Here is a 21,492-nt window from a genome sequence, read left to right on the forward strand (position 1 = left end):
TAGTTATTTTAGGCCTGATACCACTTTTACTATAAAATCTTCTCAAAATAAAAACATATTGAACTGTAAGTTTCACTTTCTCTTAATTTTTAAAAAATATTTCTGGTTTTTTGTAATAGTATATGAATTATTTAATCCTTGCCATCTGAATTCATGGATAAAAAGATCATACTGTGTTTGACTTTTTTTTTTTTGGTTTTGTTTTTTGTTTTTTGGGTTTGTTTTGTTTTGTTTTGTTTTTTTCATTTAAAAGGCATACAGGTCTGACTGTAGGGAGAAGTATACCATGTAAACCTTTCATCTTTTTATGAAAATGTTAAATACTGTAAGAAAGCTATCCTCTCTCATTTTCATCTTTACTATATTTATTATAAAGTAGGGAATGAACGTGGATTGCTGTCAACTAATAAACACTTCTGTATGTCAGCATTTATTGACCACCTACTGTGTGCATATCACTACTGGCAAAATTTTTAAGACATTGCTAACATTAAAGAATAACTATTTAAAAATTGCCTCCAGATCTGAGCCTTGTAATAATGTATATTTAAGTTATTTTTGTTTTTATAGATTTATTAAAATAAGATTAAAAATACACAATTCAGCTACCGTACTAAAAGGCTGGTTTTAATTTTACAGTGTGTAAACTATAAAAGCTCTTTACCTACAGACTTTACAAGTACATTTTAAAATTATCCATGGCTGTTTTAAATTGTCTGTAGTGATTTATAAGGTTGTAGCTGACTAATTTGAGGCAATTATCTTTCTATATAAAGCCATTTTCAAAAGATAGTGCTTGTCTTTTTTGTTATGACACTGAGTGCAATTCAGTAAGCTGCATGGCAAAATATGTATTATGTAAATAAACTGGGCTTACTAAATATATTAAGTGCTGCCTGTCATTCTTTATAATACATAACAGCTTCAAAATCATATTTTAGAATCAGGAATGAAGAATTCAGGGACTGTCACATCTTATGGCATCCCACCTGGACAAAGTAACCGATTTGAAGATTGTGACTGACTGGCATAAAGGTGTGCAACTCCATTTGGCAGGTACCTACCTGGAGATACCTTTGCCCTGTACTAAACATGAAGGGGCAAAGTCTACACTTCTGGATCCCTGCCAGTTGCTGAGCTGACTAGGTCTGTATCCACCTAAAGTCATCATTCTGGGTAATCCCGTCCCTGCCAAAATGTGTGAAGAATCAGCTCAGCCACCAGGGGAGGGACACAAGTCTTTTATATGCATTATCACAATTACTATGTTTGTATTAAAAAGAGGTACAGATGCTACTGGATACCAGTGTCCCCCAAAATTCTGTACCAGACTTCTGAGGAGGTAGTGAGATAAGGAGCCAAAACTGCAACTACCTTTAAGGAAACACTTTCACAGGGGAGAGCTACCAGCAGCAGGGGTCTCTTGTGAAAAATGAAAATTCCATCCATGGAGGACAGGAATGCTATTGTCACCAAAGCTCTAGTGCTGCTTTATATGTCTGGGATCAAAAACACTACAGAACATACATGTAATTTCAATAGTGCCAATCACCTGAAGCAAAAGCGAACTATTTTTAAATGTGCAATGTAAAACTCGCGCCTTCAATATGAGAATAATTACCTGCATCCCACACACATGATGCCAGAGCTGGACTTCCTTAAAAAGGGATAAGCTATTCAAAATAAATAGCTCTAATTGCAGCATAGACTTTTCTCTAAAGCAGTTAACTATAACTGAATTTGAACAGTAGTACAATCCACACTGTGTGCCATTTATTAAAAAGACACAGAGCCCTTATTTTTCCACATAACTTAGATAAATCTCACTACATCCAAAAAAGCTAATAAAATGAATCTTTCCACAAGCCACCAATCTAAAGACTATGGAATAATATGTAAGATAATGTGATCTTAACACCAAACTTAGTCCACCAATCCAATAAATAGGTTTTCTCTTTAACATGCCAAAGCCTCTTTTCTGACATAATCAAGGATTACAGTATCTTATTTAACCAAAGAATTTTTAAGTTCTATATGTTAACCAGTTTCTAAGGAGCTTAAGTAAATTATATATAATGCAAAAACAATGTCAGACATTCAAAAGCTACTTCAAAGTCATGTTTTTGCCTTACCTTCATTATAATTATCAGTAATTGTAATGCCTGAACAAATTGTGCTATGTGGTGTTTTTGCTGCAAAAATGCTAGGTCACAACAGGTTTTCTTAAATCCTACACTCTGAGCTTTACCCTAAGGATTGAGATCTAATCCCTTTTCCCTTTTCTATTCTACTAGCTGGAGCATAATAGGTGCTTAATGTCTGTAGTGTGAATAAAAGAAAACTGAATAGAAGTTTACATCCAAAACATTTACGACAAACAATGAAAAACGCCAAAGTCACTAATTATAAAGAATATGCAATCCGTTTGGGATTTATTGCATTTAAAGAAAGCAGATTATTAAAACAATAGGTATGATAAATACAGTAAGAAAATAATTTTAAATTTCAAACAAAACAAAGTGAATGAGGGACAGAATTCAGTCAATAAGAATAAGCAATGTAAAGGCAACAAAGCAGTAAAATCAGTTAGTGCTTAATTAGATGTAGAAAAGAAAAAAAAAAAAAAAGCAACTGATTCTCAGTTTCCCAGCTATATCTGAGGATTGAAGTTACTTTAGAAAGTATGTTTGGTAACAATTAGAAATATAATAAACACATAAATCAGGTTTATTAAAAGTTAAAGTTATTTGCTTAGTGGTACATCAAAGGCTTCAGAAAATTCAAGTTTAACAAAAAATGGAAGTGTAATCAAAGAAAGTGCACTTAAAGCTGTTTGCCAGCAATTTAAAAAGTAGCTTACTATTACTATAACACTATTAGATGACCTTTCCATCACAAAAAGAGCGTAGTAATAAAAACAATTCTTTCAAAAGTAGCACAATAGATTTTTAAATTAAAAAAAAAAAAAAAAAACCCAAATGATGACCCTTTGCGTTTTCATCTGCCTACCTCCTTCGTTTAGTGGCTTTTGTAAAACACCTCCCTAGGAGCGAATGTTCTTGTATTAATGATTGTGGTTGCAATTCCATTTAAAATGAGAAATTCACATTAACTCCACAGCAGAGAGATGTGACATGTGCATGCATGTGTGTGTATATATTTTTCTCAATATATAAACACCCCCATGTATAAAAGTTTTCAAACATTTGTTATTCTCACAGTAGATATGTCAGTTCAGTATGAGACCTAAAAATGACGAGGAATTTTGCTAAAAGGAAGAAAAAAGTGTACTGTATATTCTACACGTATTAAGACAAATGTACCCAAACTCCTCAGAACTAGTGATATTAATACCTGTGTACCTTCTAGCAATGCTTAAATGAAGTACCCAAACCTAAAATAAACGAAGCAGAGTGGCCGAATAGTAAGAAAACTGCTCTGCCTGATGAGCAGCAGAGTGGGCTCCACCTTACTATTTTCCGCCAGCAGTATGACGACAATCTATCACTGCTAAACACTAAACAGGGTGGGATCAGAAGGTGTGTCTATCTACAATTCCAAATAATGTCCTTACTGTGCCCACACATACACACACACACACACACACACACACACGCAGGGATGGGGTGGGTCAGTCGGAGAATTACACAATTTCCCAATTGATACTTCTGAATAAATATTGTAGTCAGTTAAATTTTCATCCAGCCTATACCCTTTCCTCCTCCGCCTAATACACCAAGCAACTTATGTGTCTCAGCAGATACATTCTTTAAAGCCATAAAAGCTGATCTTTTTTAACATTAACATTGTGCTGAAGTCATATTAAAATAATTAAGCAAATGGTCCACTTTTAAAACGATTATTCAAAATCAACAAGCATTATTAAAGCTGTTAGGACAGAAGTAACTTTGGCCTCAGATTTTTGCTAGCTTCACAATTTACTTCCCTTAGTGATGTTCAAGTATTACAGGTTTAGTTATGACTATTTTACATACAAAAGAAGCACAGAGGACACCTGATTAATAACAGGAAAATAATTTCAACTTTCCTTCTTTTAAACAAGAATTGGACCATCCCAAACGTTTACTGAATGCTGTGTCCCAGGTATATGTGTTAGGCTCTTTGACATACCTTGGGAGCTCCATTCGCAGAATTCTCATAAGGGAATTACCTGGGCATCACTATGTGGAGTGACCTATATCCTAACGGTAGTGGGAGGACGTGATGGAAAACGGAAAATAATTCCTCCTTGGGAAAATGCCTTTACTTCGGCACAAAGGAATCTCCCCATTTCTATCCCATCGGGTCCCCTATTGAATCCTGTTGTTTCCTCTGAGCTGTCATCTCAAAAGAGGAAAGTCACTGGGCCGTGATATAATAAACATAAGAATGGAAATATTTTAAACAATGTCACAACTGTTTCCTTAGAATTTATCCAATTTTATAAGCCCAAAGTGTCTACATCAGTGTCCAGATCACTTAAAATTATTCAGTGTATCGAAAAGCAAGTGTAAGCAAGGCCTCAATATCAGACAGAAGTATTTCATGTTTACATCCCAAGGAGACTACATTAATTCATCCACTACCCACTTTTAAATTATGAAACTCATTATGAGGTCTAGCAGAGACCAAGGCCAAAGACTAAAATAGTCAAAGCATACTGTGTACACATCAACCAACAAATTTTCATTAAAAAATTCTTCTGTTTGATACAAACCTACCGTAGTTCATGAATTTACTATGTGTAATCATCAACTCTTCACTTTTAAAAGAAAGTATCACTTGAGTCTACTTTGTAAAGTTTTGAAAAACATCTACTTGAGCATTTGCATTAGCAGTATTAATCAACCTGAGAATCAGGGGGAAAAAAAAAGGTGCAAACATAATATTTGCCTTTGGCACAAGGACAAGTAATTGGTGCAGTTGGGGCTCTAAAAATACAACTCTTAAGCAGTAATATAATGCTTGGTCTGCCTCTGCTACATGGAGATTCACATATTGCTTCCCTGTTGGTCCACAAATTTATATCTGATTTAAAAAAGAATAAAAAATGAATATAGTTACATACATACTTTGCTTCCTTCCAAGTTTAGAACTGAGAAAACACACAAACAGCTCATCCCATTTGGGGTACTAGAATTAACATAAGATTACTCATTTAATTGGGTTCAAAGAAAGCTCATTTAAAATACAGCAATCAAGGAGAGTGCCGGTTAATAAGAGTTTCCACTCCTTTTTGTAAATAGCTTTAACGGTTCTAGAAACTTGTAGATGTTGATAGGGAAGGCCAGTTCATTATAACTTAAAAGAGCTGGAGACACAGGAAGCACAGATACTGTATTCACAGTAATTCACATAGTAATTTCTATCTCCTTAAACAATTTCTATAAAATGTCAAGTTTCTAATTAGGATTTGTGGTGGGGGGAAAAAAAAAAAAGGCAATTTGGTAGCTGTGTTCTTTTCACCAGAGACACATCAACTAGCAGAACTGAGAGGCTAGCTCCTCGTCGTCTAATACCGTCTAGCCACTTTAAGATCTTGTGTACTAGTGCAGAGGTACTTACAGCAGGATGCAGGCGTCCTGCCTATAAGGCTTCATGGGTTTCACTGTTCCGTGCACTTCATTAAAACTACTCCACCCTCCCAATCTACCTAGAAAATTGTTGCTCACGACTTGGGGACTATTTGGTGAAGGTGGTAATTTAATAAAGTACATTATTAAATGCAACATGATTTTTACGCTGTAAACGTCTTAAAAACTCAGGGTTTCAGCTACATAATTTTTTCCTCAAGTAAAATTTCACTACAACCCTTGTCCTCACTCCCCATTTTTCCAACAATCTGCTTTATTAGGGACATGACAGTAAAAGTTGTGAACAAGAAGCCATTCAAAAACAATTATCAAGTGTTCCTGAAGTAGGTTTTTTCTCTCTTCTGTATCGTTTTCTTTTACATTTTCCACACATCAGCTACTACTCTTTAGTTTGTGTTCTAGGCTTCTGTATAGATATTCCATTATTAATGGCACTTGTTTTTTTAAAAGGAAACAGTTTTAGGCACAACAGTTACTTCTGGCTCTGCTCTTTGAGAAAGGTGTAAAGACTGAAATTTCTGCTCTCTCCAGATAATAACTTTCCAATTCTTGAGGAGAACCAGAGTTTGTTTTTACTGTGTGGAAATCAGAAGAGACCTTTAAAAAATCCACAAATGCAACCTATGTATGTACAAATAACCTTAGTTTTAAATGCTGGATCCTGACATGAGCCTGGGAAATGAACACACAAGTGACATCCTGTTTTAAAAATAATGCCACCCCTTTCCAGTCCCTTTTCAGTGGCTCCACAACTGGAAAGGCGGCACGTTCTTCCCCTGGATGTCTGTGCAGTCACGTCTGGTGGCCAAAACCTGGGGTAGAGCTAACAGTTGAGCTCCTCCTTCTCCTGTGTGGAAGAGATGGGAAGTCACTACCCTGTGGAGATGCTTCCTTTTACTATTTGGTTTATTTAAAAATCACCTATTCTGATTGACCTGTAAGAATGAATGATATAAAGAGCTATACAAATAAATTTTCTTTCAAATTCATAAAACTATTCATACTTTTTTGAAACAGGAGTTAATGACAAGAGTCCGTCGGAAGTATCTACTGTTTAGAAGGAAATGGAGCAGCACCAAAGGGGTCTAATTCAACTGACTGGGACTGTTGGGACTGATGTGAAGCGATGCTTTGCACCACAAGTTCTGTAAAGGGCACGGCACCAAAATCATCCATTTTCAACGCGTCTGCACTATGGAATGAGCCATGCAGAGAACTCGGTCGTGGCCGCCCAGGCAGGACGGGGTTGTGGTCGGCACGGATGTCACTCAGGCCCTGATGTGGAGGGTGCCATGGCAGATCTGGAGGATGGAAGGGCTTGGCACCAAAGGGGTCCAACAGATTCTCCTCGGGTTGCAGGCCGTTCCCTCTGTCTCTCCCGTCGGTCAGTGCGACACTAATGTTCTCCTTGGAGTCCGAGATGGTTAAAAATTCATTGCTGCTTTGAGAGTCTCGGCGGCCCACCTTTTTGTGCCTGCGAGCCCTCTCTGGAGTGCGGTAGGTAGGCTTCACAGTCTTCTTTGTGCTGGTTGGCGTGCCATGATGCCGCTTCCCGTTACTTTTGGACAGATCCTGCTTGGTGCGCCTTTGGCGAGAAGACAGTTTCTGTAAGCTCCGCTGCTTGACTTTCTGCTGTTGACTCCCAGTTATTTCCTCAAAGGGCACAAGCCCAAAAAGGTCCTCGCTGCTGTCACTTTTACTTGTTGATGTGGGAAAAGGCTGAAATGGAGTGGAGCCAAATATATCTACACTTTTGGGGCCACCAGGGAGAGCATGTGCCTCAGGACCCACTCCATGGCAGTCTTGTACACTGACCTTCTTGCTAAAGGGTGCCTTTGTGAATACGTCAAATTCCTCCTGCTCTAGACCCACAGCAGGACACAGGGTCTGCTGACAGAAGTTCTTTTCATTCTCTCCTTGGTGAGGCTGCTGAGGACGCACCGCGAAGAAGGGGACAGCGCCGAACACATCAAATTCCAGTTTGGGAGCCTCCACTCCAACATCGGAGGGTAATCGGGTTGGGGTGAGAAGTGTGTCGGTGGGACCTGGTGCTGATCCACTGCCAGATTTGTCTCTGTAGACAGGGCTCACGTCACTGTACTTTACTTTGGCCTGCTCATAATCAGAATCAGAGCTATGTTTCTCTTCTTCCTCGTCTTCAGAATCCATGAGGAGAGGCCTGTGGCCCAGATTTTCTGGTTCAGTATCATCGTCATTAAAATCTCCCTGCTCTCCCTGAAGAACTTCCTCATCCTCCTGTTCCTCCTCTTCACTGCTCTTGGGAGAAGGAGGATCTGACTCAAAATCACTTTCAGACTCATCATTCCGCTTTTGCACTTGACCCTGTACCAGTGAATTCTCTGAGGTTTTCTTTCCAGTCCGGTGGTCTTTAGATACTGGACTTGCTTTTCTATTCTTGATAGGGTTTGCAGAACTATTTTCTTGATTCGTAGATGAATGTTCAGTTTTCTTTTCCGGAGAACCTGCAGGTTCAAAGAAAAATTATTATAGCTTTCTAGTACATTTCAAGAACCATTTGCACTGAACAGTATGCACTAACACGAGGCATTACAAATCCCTCATACCAGTTTGCTTAGAGGAAGAAATAGCATCAATGCTTTGGTCATTAGGCTTAGGGAATGCACTTGTCCTCAACTAGATGGTTAAGTCCTCTAGTACAGAGAGATTTCCTGGTCTCTGTACCCTACACACCACCTACTCATAGGCCCTCAATGCCAGCTAAGTTTTAGTTACAGTACCCAAAGAGGACTCTGAATATAGAACACAGACCAATTTTCTTCACCTTCAAAATAAGATTATTCAATGAATCGCCTCTACTCAGAATCCCACATTTACCTGCTTGTATTTCTACTCCATTATAAAATTTTCCCAAAAAAGATCAACAAGCATGAACAGCTTGTCTGCTCAGTTAGATGTTTCACTGGAATTTTTTAAATAAGCATTCTGGTTTCCTTATAAACGAGTATCTTATTAGATAGGCTAACATGAGTGCATCCCCACAATCTGATCAAAGCCAAGGACTGGGTACTGAACTGAGTGAGAGTGTACCAAGGACACCTGCCTTCTCAAGATGACCTATATTCCTTTAACTATCATATCTTTACTACTAAACATTACATTAAAAGCATGCTATCTTAAAAAAAAAAAAAAACTATCAGTATGTTCACTGTATGACGGGTAGTGAAACTGCATCAAATAAATATAGTGCTTTACAATTTCAATGTCTGGTATATAACAAAGAGTGTATTTGTTACATGAAAATATAATGCCCTCCCAATACAGTAGTGTATTTAATGGATTTTCCAGAGGGAGGGATCAATCTGAACTGATGCAACCACATAACCAATCATCCCTTCCCTTCCTTTGACTAAGATCAGATATTTTCAAAATAATTAGGGTTGGAAGTATAGTCTGTAGCCAAGAAAATTAATCAGCTTACAATGGAAGGACCATTATTCTCCTGTTACTAACATGGTCCCTATGGTATATGACACCTCTGAGTTCTTACCTTCTCTTTGAAAGTCAGCACCGTTGTCTTCCCACCTCTCTAACTGTTCCTTCTTGGTCATATTTGTAGAGACTTCTCTTTCACTAACATCTCTGTATACATGTATGTTCCCCAGGATTCTGTCCTCGGCTTTTTTCCTCTGCGTGTCTTCCCATGGTCTTAAATAGTTGTATGTTAATTGCCACATACACCATCATGACTGAATCTCTAATAGTGACCATGAATACTGAATCATCTAATAGTTAGGAATATGTATCGTACCATTACTTCAAATTCAATAATTCAAAAGAGATATCTTTCCTCTTAAAATGTGCTCCTCACCCTTCCCTCTGAATTAATGAACAATACTTCTGTCAACCAGTTCTGCAAATCAGCAGAAATCTGGAAATCATCTTCCTTCCTCACCAGTGTTTTTAAATTCTCTTGTATCTGTTCCTTCCTCTTCCTCTGCCAGTTGTCTATTTCATTTCCTCTATCCTTGTCTGTCTGTCTCCAGTACCATGTCCATCACACCACTCCTCTCCAGTGCCACCAGAATGACTTTTCTGAAACATTACATAGCTCAGCTTAAAACTGTTCAGGGGCTCTCTGAAGTCCCAACCCTTAGCCCAGCACAGGGTGTCCTTCTCAATCTGGATTCTGTCCTACCACATCTTTAGCCTCAGACCCTGATGTATTCTTCATGGGTATTCTTCATTATTGCCACACCCAGCTTGTCCCTACTCAAACTCAGGAACAGATTCAAATTTTTAAAAAGTTTTTGAGATATCTTGCTATCCAGCCTCTTAATGTTTGCTATCAGAAACTGCGGAACCTAATAGATTTGGGTTTCCTGCTGTTTTAATATCTCATTAAGGATGGTAAAAACATCCTTCTAGTTTCCTGCTCCTATCTGACTTGCCTAGTGGTCCTGGCTATATTCCATGCCAGAGCCCTTCAAAGACACGCCTTGAAAAATACCCATATTTGGGGGTCCTAATGAACTCAGTACAAGCCTAAATTGTAGCAGCTATTGTACTGTATTATAATTACTGGTTTACTTGTCTGTTTTCCCTACTTGATTATGAGCTCTTAGACACAGTCCTATTTATCATTTACCTCATTTATCATTCCTTTCTACCCTAGCAAGTGTTGAATCAATATTTGTCGAATGAAACAATAAGTGACTACTCTGAGCTCATAGCTATAGACACATACTCAGTATGCTCAGAATACAATAAAGAAAGTAACATAAAAAAATGAACTCTTTACATTCAGTCACTGCATTTTTAATTTAACAATACATTTTTATAGGGCACTTTCCTACATGCTATATGCTGATCATACATTAATGAATAAAATAAGTACAGTCTCTGCCTTCAAGAGTTTATAATCAAGTGTGGGAGACAGAGTATAAACAAATTGTGACGGGCTCTCTGAAATAACAGAGCAGTGGTGCAAGTCATGGGGAGGGGGGAGGGGGGAGGGATACATAAACCTACAGTCAGCAAAGGCTTCCCCTAAGGAGGATGGTTAGGACTGAACTGAAAATGAGCCAGCTATGCAAAGGACAGGCAAAAAGCTGCTCCAAGGAAAAGCTATGGCATGTGTGAAGGCCAATGCAGAAAGAAGTTGGCATGTTTGGGGAACTGAAAATAGGTCAGTGTAGCTGGAGTACAGTGGCAAGACTACCATACAAGATGAGGTAGGAAAGAGAGGGGAAGGACCAACCTGTGAACGTCCCTTTAAGGCCATTATAAGGAGTCTGGATTTTGTGCTAAGTTCAGTGTGTAATGGGGAAGCCATTACAAGGCTTTATTTAAAATGGGTGTCATGTTCAGATTTATATTTGAAACATAACTGACCACTGGGTAGAAAAAAAGGCTGAAGAGAGAGGTATAAAAGTGAGGAGATCAGGGAAGAGGAAACTATAGAAATAAAGCCAGAGATTCTGGTGGCCTGGATGACGGTGGGGGCCGGGCAAGTAGAAGTGAAGAATTAGAGATTGAGGAGGGAAACTCTGGAAGGATGGTAGCACCATTAATGCAGACAGAAGAGTGAGTAAAGAATAAGTTGGAAAGTAGAGGAAGATTTCAAGAATTTAGCTTTGGGGCGCCTGGGTGGCTCAGTCGGTTGAGTGTCCGACTTCGGCTCAGGTCATAATCTCGCGGTTCGTGAGTTCGAGCCCCACATCGGGCTCTGTGCTGACAGCTCAGAGCCTGGAGCCTGCTTCGGATTCTGTGTCTTCCTCTCTCTCTACCCCTCCCCCACTCATGCTCTGTCCCTGTCTCAGAAATAAATAAACATTAAAAAAAATTTTTTTTTTTAAATTTAGTTTTGAACACAAAGTTTGAGTTACCTGTGAAGCATTTAAGTACAATGGTTAGTTTTTGACTGGAGGCAAGATATGGGAGTCCTCACCTCCAGAGGGGTAAGTAGAGAGGGTTACAAGTCTGAAGGAAATCATTTAGGAAGTGAGTACAAAGCAGGAAAAGGGGACCCAACACTGAGCCCTCAGGTCTAATACATTTGGAGGTAAGCAGAGGAACCTACAAAGCTACATGCAGAGTACGGAGAGAAGGACCAGGTGAGCGCAATGTCACAGAAGCCAAGAGAGGAGTGCTTCCGGAGACAGAGTAGACAACTGGGCTGGGTGAGGCAGAGAGCTGCAATGAACTGAGGACAGACAAAGGCCACTGGCTCTGGCTGGCACATGCAGTTTGTCGGCAACCTTGAAGTGAGGAGTAGGGCTGAGGAGGAGGGGAAAAGAAGACACGGAGAATTCCATCAAGTTCTACTTAAGTATAATAATCTTCATCCATTATTCATCTGCCAGTTCTATGTAACAAGCCAAGAGCTAAATGTTGTATCTTTACAAATTTATAATAGGCTTATCTTAGATCCTAAGAGATTAAAACCAAATCAAATGCAGATTCTCAAGTTTGACTTCTCCATACAGCTTACTTCTGACATTAAAAACAAAGATTACTTTTAGATTAGCTGTAGAACTCATTTTCATGAATTTTTATTCAAAAGCAAAAAATGTAACAGCAAAGATTTATAATCATTCCTCGCTTTGGGACAGTTCCTCTAAGATACAGTTTAACTTACTACCTCAAGCTCCTTACCCATCCAGAGAGAGCCACAATGTGTACCCCCTCATGCCTGCTCATGGACACCTCCAGCAACACTCCAGAATGCTTCCTAAAGTATATTCTGCAGAACGTTATTCCTATAATAAGAACTAAACAGCTCTGCGGTCCTAGGTACCTGAGTTTATAAAATGCTACACTAAATAATGTGCCTCCACTTGGAAAATGCTCATTAAGGGTGCTGATAAGTCCTACACAAAAGAATCTGCTTAATCTTATGAAACCAGGATTTCCCAAAGTTGCTTCACTACAAACACCTGTATTCACAAGTAACACTATTAACTTCATAAACAATTTTGCAAAATGCACTCTGGGAAAATACTACTTCTACAATTTCTCTGGGAAATTCCATTTCTAGGGCACAGAGTGTCATTCCTAAAGATTTTCTGGAAAATTTAACAAGGACAATTTACAAAATTTAAAAGGACAAAGTCCTTTGACCTTTTTTTGGGCAGTTTATTTACTTTTGAGAGAGAGAGAAAGAGAACGCACGAGTGGGGGAGGGACAGAGAAACAGAGACGGAGACACAGAGTCTGAGCTGTCAGCACAGAGCCTGACGCAGGGCTTGAAGCCACAAACCGTGAGATCAAGACCTGAGCCAAAGTCAGATGTCCAACCGACTGAGCCACCCAGGCGCCCCAACTTTATTTTTGCTATTCCTCTATTTTAATCCCAGTCTTCTAAATTAACTGTTTTCCTTTACCCAATTGGCCACTAGTGCTTTCCAAAACACAACTGTCACTTCCTACTCATTCTGTCTGCACTGTCTGCTTCTCAAAGTTGTATTCACAGAGATACAGATTTCTTGGTAATAAAGTGCTACATACAGGTCTATTTTTTAGATTGTCAGTGTGAATATAAATTTGTGGGGCTTTTCATTTACCATTTTAAATGCATCTTTACAGGTATCAATATAGTCACTACTAATTCTGAAGCATAAAATATTGTATAGAGAACATTTTAAGATTTAACATTTACCTATGGAACTTTTGGGTTGTTTCTAGCTTTTCAGCATTTCAAATAGAACCATGATCATGCACTTTTTCCTTGAGAGGGGAAAAAAAAAAGACATTCTCCTCTCAATTTCACTTTATGGATTTACTGTTACTCCCTCATTATACATAATCAATACACAACTAATAAAGTTAACCCAGTGACAATCTCTGACAAGATCATAGCTAAATACTCTAGTCTGTACCCTCACCCATGAGAAAATATATAAATTATCATATTACAAGAGAATAATATGACAATAATAGGTTCTTCTTCTTAGGACTGTTGTAAAGAAAAGACTGAAGAATGCCCAACACAAAATGAACACTCCATAGTAAACTATCATCACCACCTCCAGAACAAGGCTACACTCAATTACCTCATCCACCACATTCCAACCTTCTAGCATCTTTTCTGGACTCAGTGCTTGACAGTGAAACTAAACACCAGGGAGGTGGAGACAAGTGCAATTCTACGGCTAATTCAAGAAGAGTTAAGGCCCACTTTAGAAATGGCCAGAAAAGGGGCACCTGACTGGCTTAGCGGGGAGAGCACATGACTCTTGATCTCAGGGTCATGAGTTCAACCCCCACACCAGGTGTAGGGATTACTTTTAAAAAAATGGCCAATAAAAATAAGGCAAACTAATGTATATCCACACACAAGGGTGCATACCGAATCCTGGAAACCATATCCCTGATTTTTAAATAGCTGTAGTTGGGTACATAATATAAGAATTTGAAAAAACTGCTTTCAGAAAGACCAAGAAAAGTCACACATAACGATCTACGTATACCATCTTTGTGGTTTCAGATTACATCCCTGAAGAGTATGGGCAACTGGGGAAGTTTTCTGTTGTTATAAACAGACTGATTTTATTTCTTTACTGGTCTCCCCTTAATAATACTAAAAATAAACAAGGATATTTATCCAAATTCCTTTTTCTCCCACATTCTCACAAGAGAATCATACGCAGCATACTAAGAGCAACGTAAATGTTAAGCATCATAAAAACACAATTTAAACACATGCGGTCATCTTCCCCCAGCACCACCTACTCAGGAAAAGTTAAATTCCAGGCTGGAAGTTACAGCAATCCTAAATAAGGCTTCATTTTCTGCAGTAAAACTGACCTACTTCATCGTCTCCTCTTCACTGTGAAACTATACACGAACTGAGAAAGAAATGGGAATTATACAAAATTAAAAATTATTTCAATATATTCTAAGGATTTAGTCCTACTCCATAGGCACAAAAGACAGTGAAAATAATTACTACCAGCTGTAAAGTTGGTTATCAACTGTACAATATATAATACTTTAAAATGTGACTTCATAGCTAAGTGCCATCAACTGTTAAAATCTATTTCTTTGCCTAAACATATTCTTGTAATTAAACAAAAAGAATTCAGATATTCCTACTGTTTGCTCCCAAGGCCAGATTGCATCTTCCAGTAACAATATTCCACATGTGATTCCAGCAATATTCCAGCAAATATTCCACATGTGATTTACTATGAAATTTAAATCGGGATTATTTCACTGCTTAATTTCCCAAAAGCATAGCCTAAATATGTTTCCTTATAATTCAATATATCCTAAATCCTAATAATCCCTATATTTGTAGAGATGTGTATTATTAACATAAAAAAAAATGGCTGTTTTTCAAGTGGGTGGAAGGAGAGCTATAGTATTTAGAATAAGCACTAGGAACATGTAGTTAAAGCATAAACAAATCTCTAATATGTGCCCAGGATCATACCTAAGTTACCTTTTTCTATTAATTGATTTTGGTAAAATACTATAAATTTTCTCAAAAGAGAACATTGACCAACCTTTATTTTTGGCTCTAAGTAGGGCTTTCTTCTCAAGCTAAAAAAAGTAGAATATTTTGATGGCTTCTGGTCAGGATATTATTTCTGCTTTGTGTCTTTGAAATACAAACTATAAAAATTACAGCTTTTGAGTGATCCTTATCTTTTGAGGTTGGTCTGATTGCTGCAAACAGCCAGAATCCAATCAGAGCCAAATCCTGAAAATGAAGGGAATGACTAAGATGGTGTAGATCTGGATACCTTATTAAGAACAGCCATAAAGGGTTATGAAGTCTTAAATTCTCTTGTATGTCACATAAATGGTCTCTCAGGGAAATTCCAAGTAAAGTGTTGGGAAAAAAAGTTACAACAATGGAAATCACTAAAGTGTCAAGAGAATTAGTACTTATTTACACGCAAAATTCTGCTGATTAAAGTTATTCTCACTCGCTACTATACATCATATACAATTTTAAGATAATAGTTCAGAGCTAACTAAAACAGTGCTTCAATTATTCAGTACTGTCCGTAAAAAGCATTTACTAAATATCTAAATACCAAATGGACCATTTGGTAACTATTTACATAAAAATATATAGCATACTTCCCTTCCTTCACTGGCAGAGGATACGAAATGAAAGTGTCCTTTGATGACTTGGAATCCTGCATTCCTGTCTAACTCTCCATCTGTAAAGTAGGGAAAGCAATCGTACTTGCTTCGGAGAGTTGCAGCAAGGATTAAAGTGCGAACACAGGTGAAGTGCGTACAACACCACTGGCACGTTGTACGTACTCAGTAAAGGGCTGGATTATTATTGCTCAAGTAGAACGCCATCATTTTATGATTATTTATGGGGCCTGCCATATGCTTCCACTGGTACTGAGAAATTAATCAGAGAGGATGGTAACTAATACCATCAAGTGCACAAATGCTGTGCCAAGGGTTTTTCATAGTCTCTCTTAACGCCCCACCATTAGGCTCCCACAACATTAGTGTAAACATGCTTTTGTAAGGCTTGCTATGATCTTTCCCCTTCAACCTTATTAACTACATCTTCAGAAATGTTCCCTTGATCTCTCCATGTCAGGTCATTGTCACAACTTCCTACCATTTCAAAGATATTATTACTATCCAGTGCTCATGACTTGGCTTTTCCCTTTTCTCTTTCCATTTCTTTCTTTTGGTGACCTTAATCCTATTTCATAGCTTCAACTATATCTTAAAACAAAAAACAAGAAGGGATTTTTAGAGATGTAGTCTTTTTATACATGATGAATCTGAAATGAGGAAAAAGTTGAATAACTTGCCAAGTTTAAGGCTATACACATGAAGGCCATATTGACTTCTCTGCTGATGACACTAGCTTAAAACTCTCATCTGTAAATTCCTCAAACTACCAGTAGAATATCATCACCAGCAAATATTCAATATAGCTTATAATAAACCCCCGACAAAATACAACCACAGACTTGTCTTGAATTTCTTTTGCATCTCTTTTACAAAGCTATGTCTAAGAAGTAAAGAAAGAAAAAAAAAAGCACCATACTGTTTCTACTTCAGCAAACAGTGTTTTGTTGAACTGTACAGTAAGTATCTTGTGTTGAGTATTTTACAGTCTGTAGGTTTAAGTTCTAGAAATACTATAAGACTTTATCACCAAATGAATGAATACTCAACTTTACAACATGCACAAAAGATAAACATCTAAAAAAGCCTCAATTTCATCATCTATAAAATAAGAACAATGGAACTTACCTGACAGAGCTAAACATTAAATAATATTCATTTTATTTAGTAAAAGCTCATTAAATATTAGGGCGTGTGTGTGTGTGTGTGTGTGTGTGTGTGTGTGTGTGTGTGTGTGAAGAGAGAGATTACATTAGATTACTAAAGTAATGAACTCATTCATCAAGGTACTGTATGGCATACAAAGATAAATAAAGCAATTCCTGGCTTCAAGAAGCTTATCATTCACTTTAACAGTTGTGAAACTCACCAACTAATCCTGATTCTAGTGATCTGGAAAATGAGTAACCTGGTAAAAACAACTGGGAGTTCTAAAGAACAGGCCTAACTCACCAAATGAACTTAAGAACATGAATTAATTATCCATTCCATGCTTGAGTTTTTATAAAAAGAAATTTCCAGATGTTAAAATTTCAAAGACATAGTCTTGCACAGTCCAAGAGAAGATTTCAAACTCAAAAGCTAAAATTTGTAGTCAGTTTTAATATTTTCACGTATTTGTTACGGTATCCTATTTTAAAGAAATATTGCAAATAAAGTATTCTTGAATCACATAAATGAACCTTCATAAACGTTATCAAAAAATTCAAAATATTTAGAAAATGTCAAAAAATGTGTAGAGGGGGCATGTCTGCATCATACTATTATTATCACTCTTCTAATCAGGTTTCCATCTTTCAGAGGACAGCTTTTAGTTATAAAACAGGTGGTACATTTTTAATCATATAAGAAGCTTCCAGTTTCAAGGAAATTTTATTTTGATGTTCTTTCCTTTGCTATCAGATTATAGAGGATGAATGGCTTGAAACTGCTATTGTAATTACATGCCTTCTGTTGTCTCATCACTTCGGGTACAAGGGAGGGGCTATAAGACTTTAAAGCTCACTTTGAATTGGTAGCACACTGCCTGCCATCATTTCCTACCAATGTGCCATTCCAGGCCCAAGGATTAGTGGATTAGAAGACTTTATCAAAATCTGTATTGTTTCTCTGAAGACAGGCCAAGTGACAAGGCTTGAGTATAAAAAGAGAATCATGCTAGTTGTGAACTGTGGCTAGTATTTCCCAGCCAGATTAAAAATGCTGTAAAACTGACATTTCTATTATGTTAGTGATATTGTAAATTGCTATTTAAAACAAGCCACTTACCATTTTTATTTGTTCGGCTGCTATTTACAGAAGAGAGTTTAGAAGCAGACAGAGCTGGATTCCTACTTATAAACTATCTGACCTTAAGCAGATCATTGATGCTCTGAGCCTGTCTCCACTATATGTATGAAAGAGAATTCAATAAATGGTAGCCATTATTGCTGACATCCTGAAACAACAAAATTCTTGATCTTCTAGAATTACCTACTAGAATCTAAAAATATAAGAAATACCTGCATATCATCACTTATAAAATGACCTAGCATTTGAACTGACAATCTGTTAATAGTTTATGTCCCAAGAAATATTTGCTATAAATAATGTGGCTTTCCCAACCCTAAACTCAATTTAACCTCCTATTAGATAATGAGAACCATGAGGTAGATCTGAGATTTGGAAGACTAAGTTCACCAAACCTAATTAAAAATGCAATGCAATGTAAGAAATCTAAAATTTCAGTGACTTAATTAATATAGCCTATATGTCAACAAAATTCTTCAAATACTATATATTTCAGAAGTTGTATTTATTAAAATTAGGCAGTCCACACTTTAATTCACAGAGCCACACATCCTTTTTTGGTATACAGACTAACTAAAATGATGCCTTAGGGAGGGGCGCCTAGGTGGCTCAGTCGGTTGAGTGTCTGACTTCGGCTCAGGTCACGATCTCGCAGTCTGTGAGTTCGAGCCCCGTGTCGGGCTCTGTGCTGACAGCTTAGAGCCTGGAGCCTGCTTCGGATTCTGTGTCTCCCTCTCTCTCTGCCCTTCCCCCACTCGTGCTCTGTCTCTCTTTCTCTCTGTCAAAAATAAACACTAAAAAAAAAAAAAAAAGTTAAAAAAAAAAATTATGCCTCAGGGAGATGGATGGGTGTGTGGGTTTGAGAGGGAAATGAATACTATGCTTTGAATACGATTTTTATGAGTACACTATAGTGAATACTGGTAATTAATGCTTTAATAAAAACAGAAATAGCACGATTGAAACAGCTCTTGGTAGTGAAAAGTTTTACAGATTCTACACTATATTTAAAGGTACCAGTAGTTAAGAGAATACTAGTTTACTATTACTGGAACTCTGTACTACTACTAGCTGGATAGCAGCTACAACTTATTTAACACTAACATTTTGACTTTTGGTAAGTAGTAAAAATATTATTTAATAACACTACCAACAACAGCCACAACAGCAACAACACTGAGAATGTGCTTTGTATAACATTCTCTTTAATTCTTTCAATAATCTCATCAAGTAGCCACTATTATCCCCAAGGTTTTTTTTTTAATGTTTTTTAATGTTTGTTTATTTTTGAGAGAGAGAGATATGAGTATGAACAGGGAGGGGCAAAGAGAGAGGGACACACAGAATCTGAAACAGGCTCCAGGCTCTGAGCTGTCAGCACAGAGCCCGACGTGGGGCTAGAACCCACGAACCGGGAGATCATGACCTGAGCTGAAGTTGGATGCCCCACCCAACTGAGCCACCCAGGCACCCCTTTATTATCCCCAGTTTAAGATACAGACCCCCTCCAAGAAATGAGGCAACACCCAATCACATGGTTAATCTGTAATAGAACTAACATTTATACCTAGAACTTTTTAAATTATAATTATGATATACCACACTACTAATAGTTTAGTAACCTGACATAAAAAGTAAATATAATTCCATAATTAAAATATCAACTTATGGAAGAAGATATTATCCTTATACACAGCACCAAACATATTCTTGAAATAATTATTTGACCTCTGCATAAATTGATATTTATAAAATTTAATTTGGCCCATAAGGAAATGTTTAAAAATAAAAAGAAAAGCTAGATTTCAATCATTTCAGAATGGTCTATCAAAATGTTATCTTAAGCTTCCAAAAAGTCTGAAAGCATAAACTAAGGCGCCAAATCAGAAAGATGTATCTATGTGAACAAACTAAGGGAGGCCAACTGACTGTACCAGATCTGTAATACATGCAGCTATTTAAAAAATAGGGGCAAAAAGGGTATTTTGGACTCTAAATAATAAAGGGTAGGGGCATAGAGAATATTCCTCTAGTTGAAGCCTTTTTTTTTTTTTTTTTTTAAAGCTGGAATACAATGAAGCAATGCCTCAAAAAGTCATAGGGAAAATTACGTCCAACAATTTATATTTACCCAGCCAAATTATCAGCGAAGTGCTTGTGCAGAAAAAAGTATATTTTTAGGCAGCAAAGTTTAAAACTTTTCCTCCCATGCATACTTTCTCAAGAAAGAAGAGAGAGGAGACCCAGGAATGCCCAGAAGTCTGGGGAGTAGAAGAAAATACTAGGATGGTAAGTTATAGGAAGCAACCAATTCAGATTGCAGAGCTCCATAAGAGGTAACCAGGTAAAAATGAAAATGGTAGCCACCTTAAAATGGGAAGAAATTCATATTTCTAAATGGAGATGAATCGATGACAGGGTACATAAAACAATAAAGAAATAAAAACAGAAATTTTTATAAACGTAATTATAATTAACTCTAGAAAAAACAAAAACCGCATAGAAGAAAGGAAATGTAATCATGGTACACTGGAACATTGGTAACAAATATTTACATATTCAAAAAATGTACACATTGAACACTGACAACCAACAACTTTGTCAAAGCTGTACTGGAAGGCTAGGGGGAACAAAACGTGCGTGTGATTGTGTGTGTTTGGGGGGAGGGTAGAATAGGGTTTTAGGAAGTCCACACATACTATCTAAAATTGGAGGTAAAAAGTAAGAAATAGCAGAGTAAGTATGATATATTAAAATACCAGAAGTGAAAAAATTATCTCTGAGGAGTCTGAACAGGAAAATGGGACAGGGACACAGCAGACAAGAGAAGTGAATTTTTTTTTTCATTATAAACCTTGTTAAATCCAACTTTTTAAAGTAGTGGTAGCATTTATAGCCTTTATAGCAAAGATCATTTTTTAAAATCACTATCTTAATACTTAGGAGTCTGAATTTTCAGGAATAGCCTGAATTTTTTCATACATCCAATGAATATTATTAGATAATTACTGGGTTGGCTACTAGGCAGGATTCAAAGATAGACAATTCATTTTACCCACCCCTTGATAAGCTTATAACATAACAGAGGAATTAAATGCCCACAGTGAAAAGAAAACAAAATAACAACAGCAGCAATCAAGCTCAAATCTGTGAGCATATTTCTAACGACAAAAATCCTAGGCCAACCCCAAAATAAGGGTGCCCAGGGAAAAGACAAACTACTGGGGCTTACTCTAGTCCCTGATTCTAGTCCATTTCACCAGGTTTCTTTCAGAAGCTCTTAAAGAAAAAAGAAGTTGCACAGCTACGTGCAAACCTGAAAGGGATTACAGAACTCCTTCTAGGGTGTGGAAAAGAGCTAACAGTACCGAAACCATTTCTACCACAAACAGATTAAGACCTAGGTTCTTGACAGCTTGTAATGACCATTTTGAGATATTATAATGTGTTTGGAAAGAGTAACAACATGTTTATGACCTAGGGTATCTGGGGTGTGAGGGAGTACATATGGGCA

At 37.3% G+C, this 21,492-nt stretch overlaps 1 protein-coding gene across 5 annotated transcripts in view; it reads right to left on the reverse strand.

Annotated features, from left to right (window-relative positions):
• Window positions 1–2,403: 2,403 nt before the first annotated feature.
• The window catches only part of BMP2K (BMP2 inducible kinase), a 131,657-nt gene continuing 112,568 nt past the window's right edge, over window positions 2,404–21,492 (reverse strand). For 4 of the 5 annotated variants that reach the window (XM_058722156.1, XM_058722155.1, XM_058722153.1 and 1 more), the window contains one exon: window positions 2,404–8,077. In XM_058722156.1, coding sequence (XP_058578139.1) covers window positions 6,642–8,077 — 1,436 coding nt within the window. In that variant the 3' untranslated portion in view covers window positions 2,404–6,641. The remainder of the gene's footprint in view (window positions 8,078–21,492) is intronic. The other variant, XM_058722152.1, reaches the window with a different exon arrangement.

Source organism: Neofelis nebulosa, chromosome 3, assembly GCF_028018385.1.
Source record: "Neofelis nebulosa isolate mNeoNeb1 chromosome 3, mNeoNeb1.pri, whole genome shotgun sequence".
Taxonomy (NCBI): Eukaryota; Metazoa; Chordata; class Mammalia; order Carnivora; family Felidae; genus Neofelis; species Neofelis nebulosa.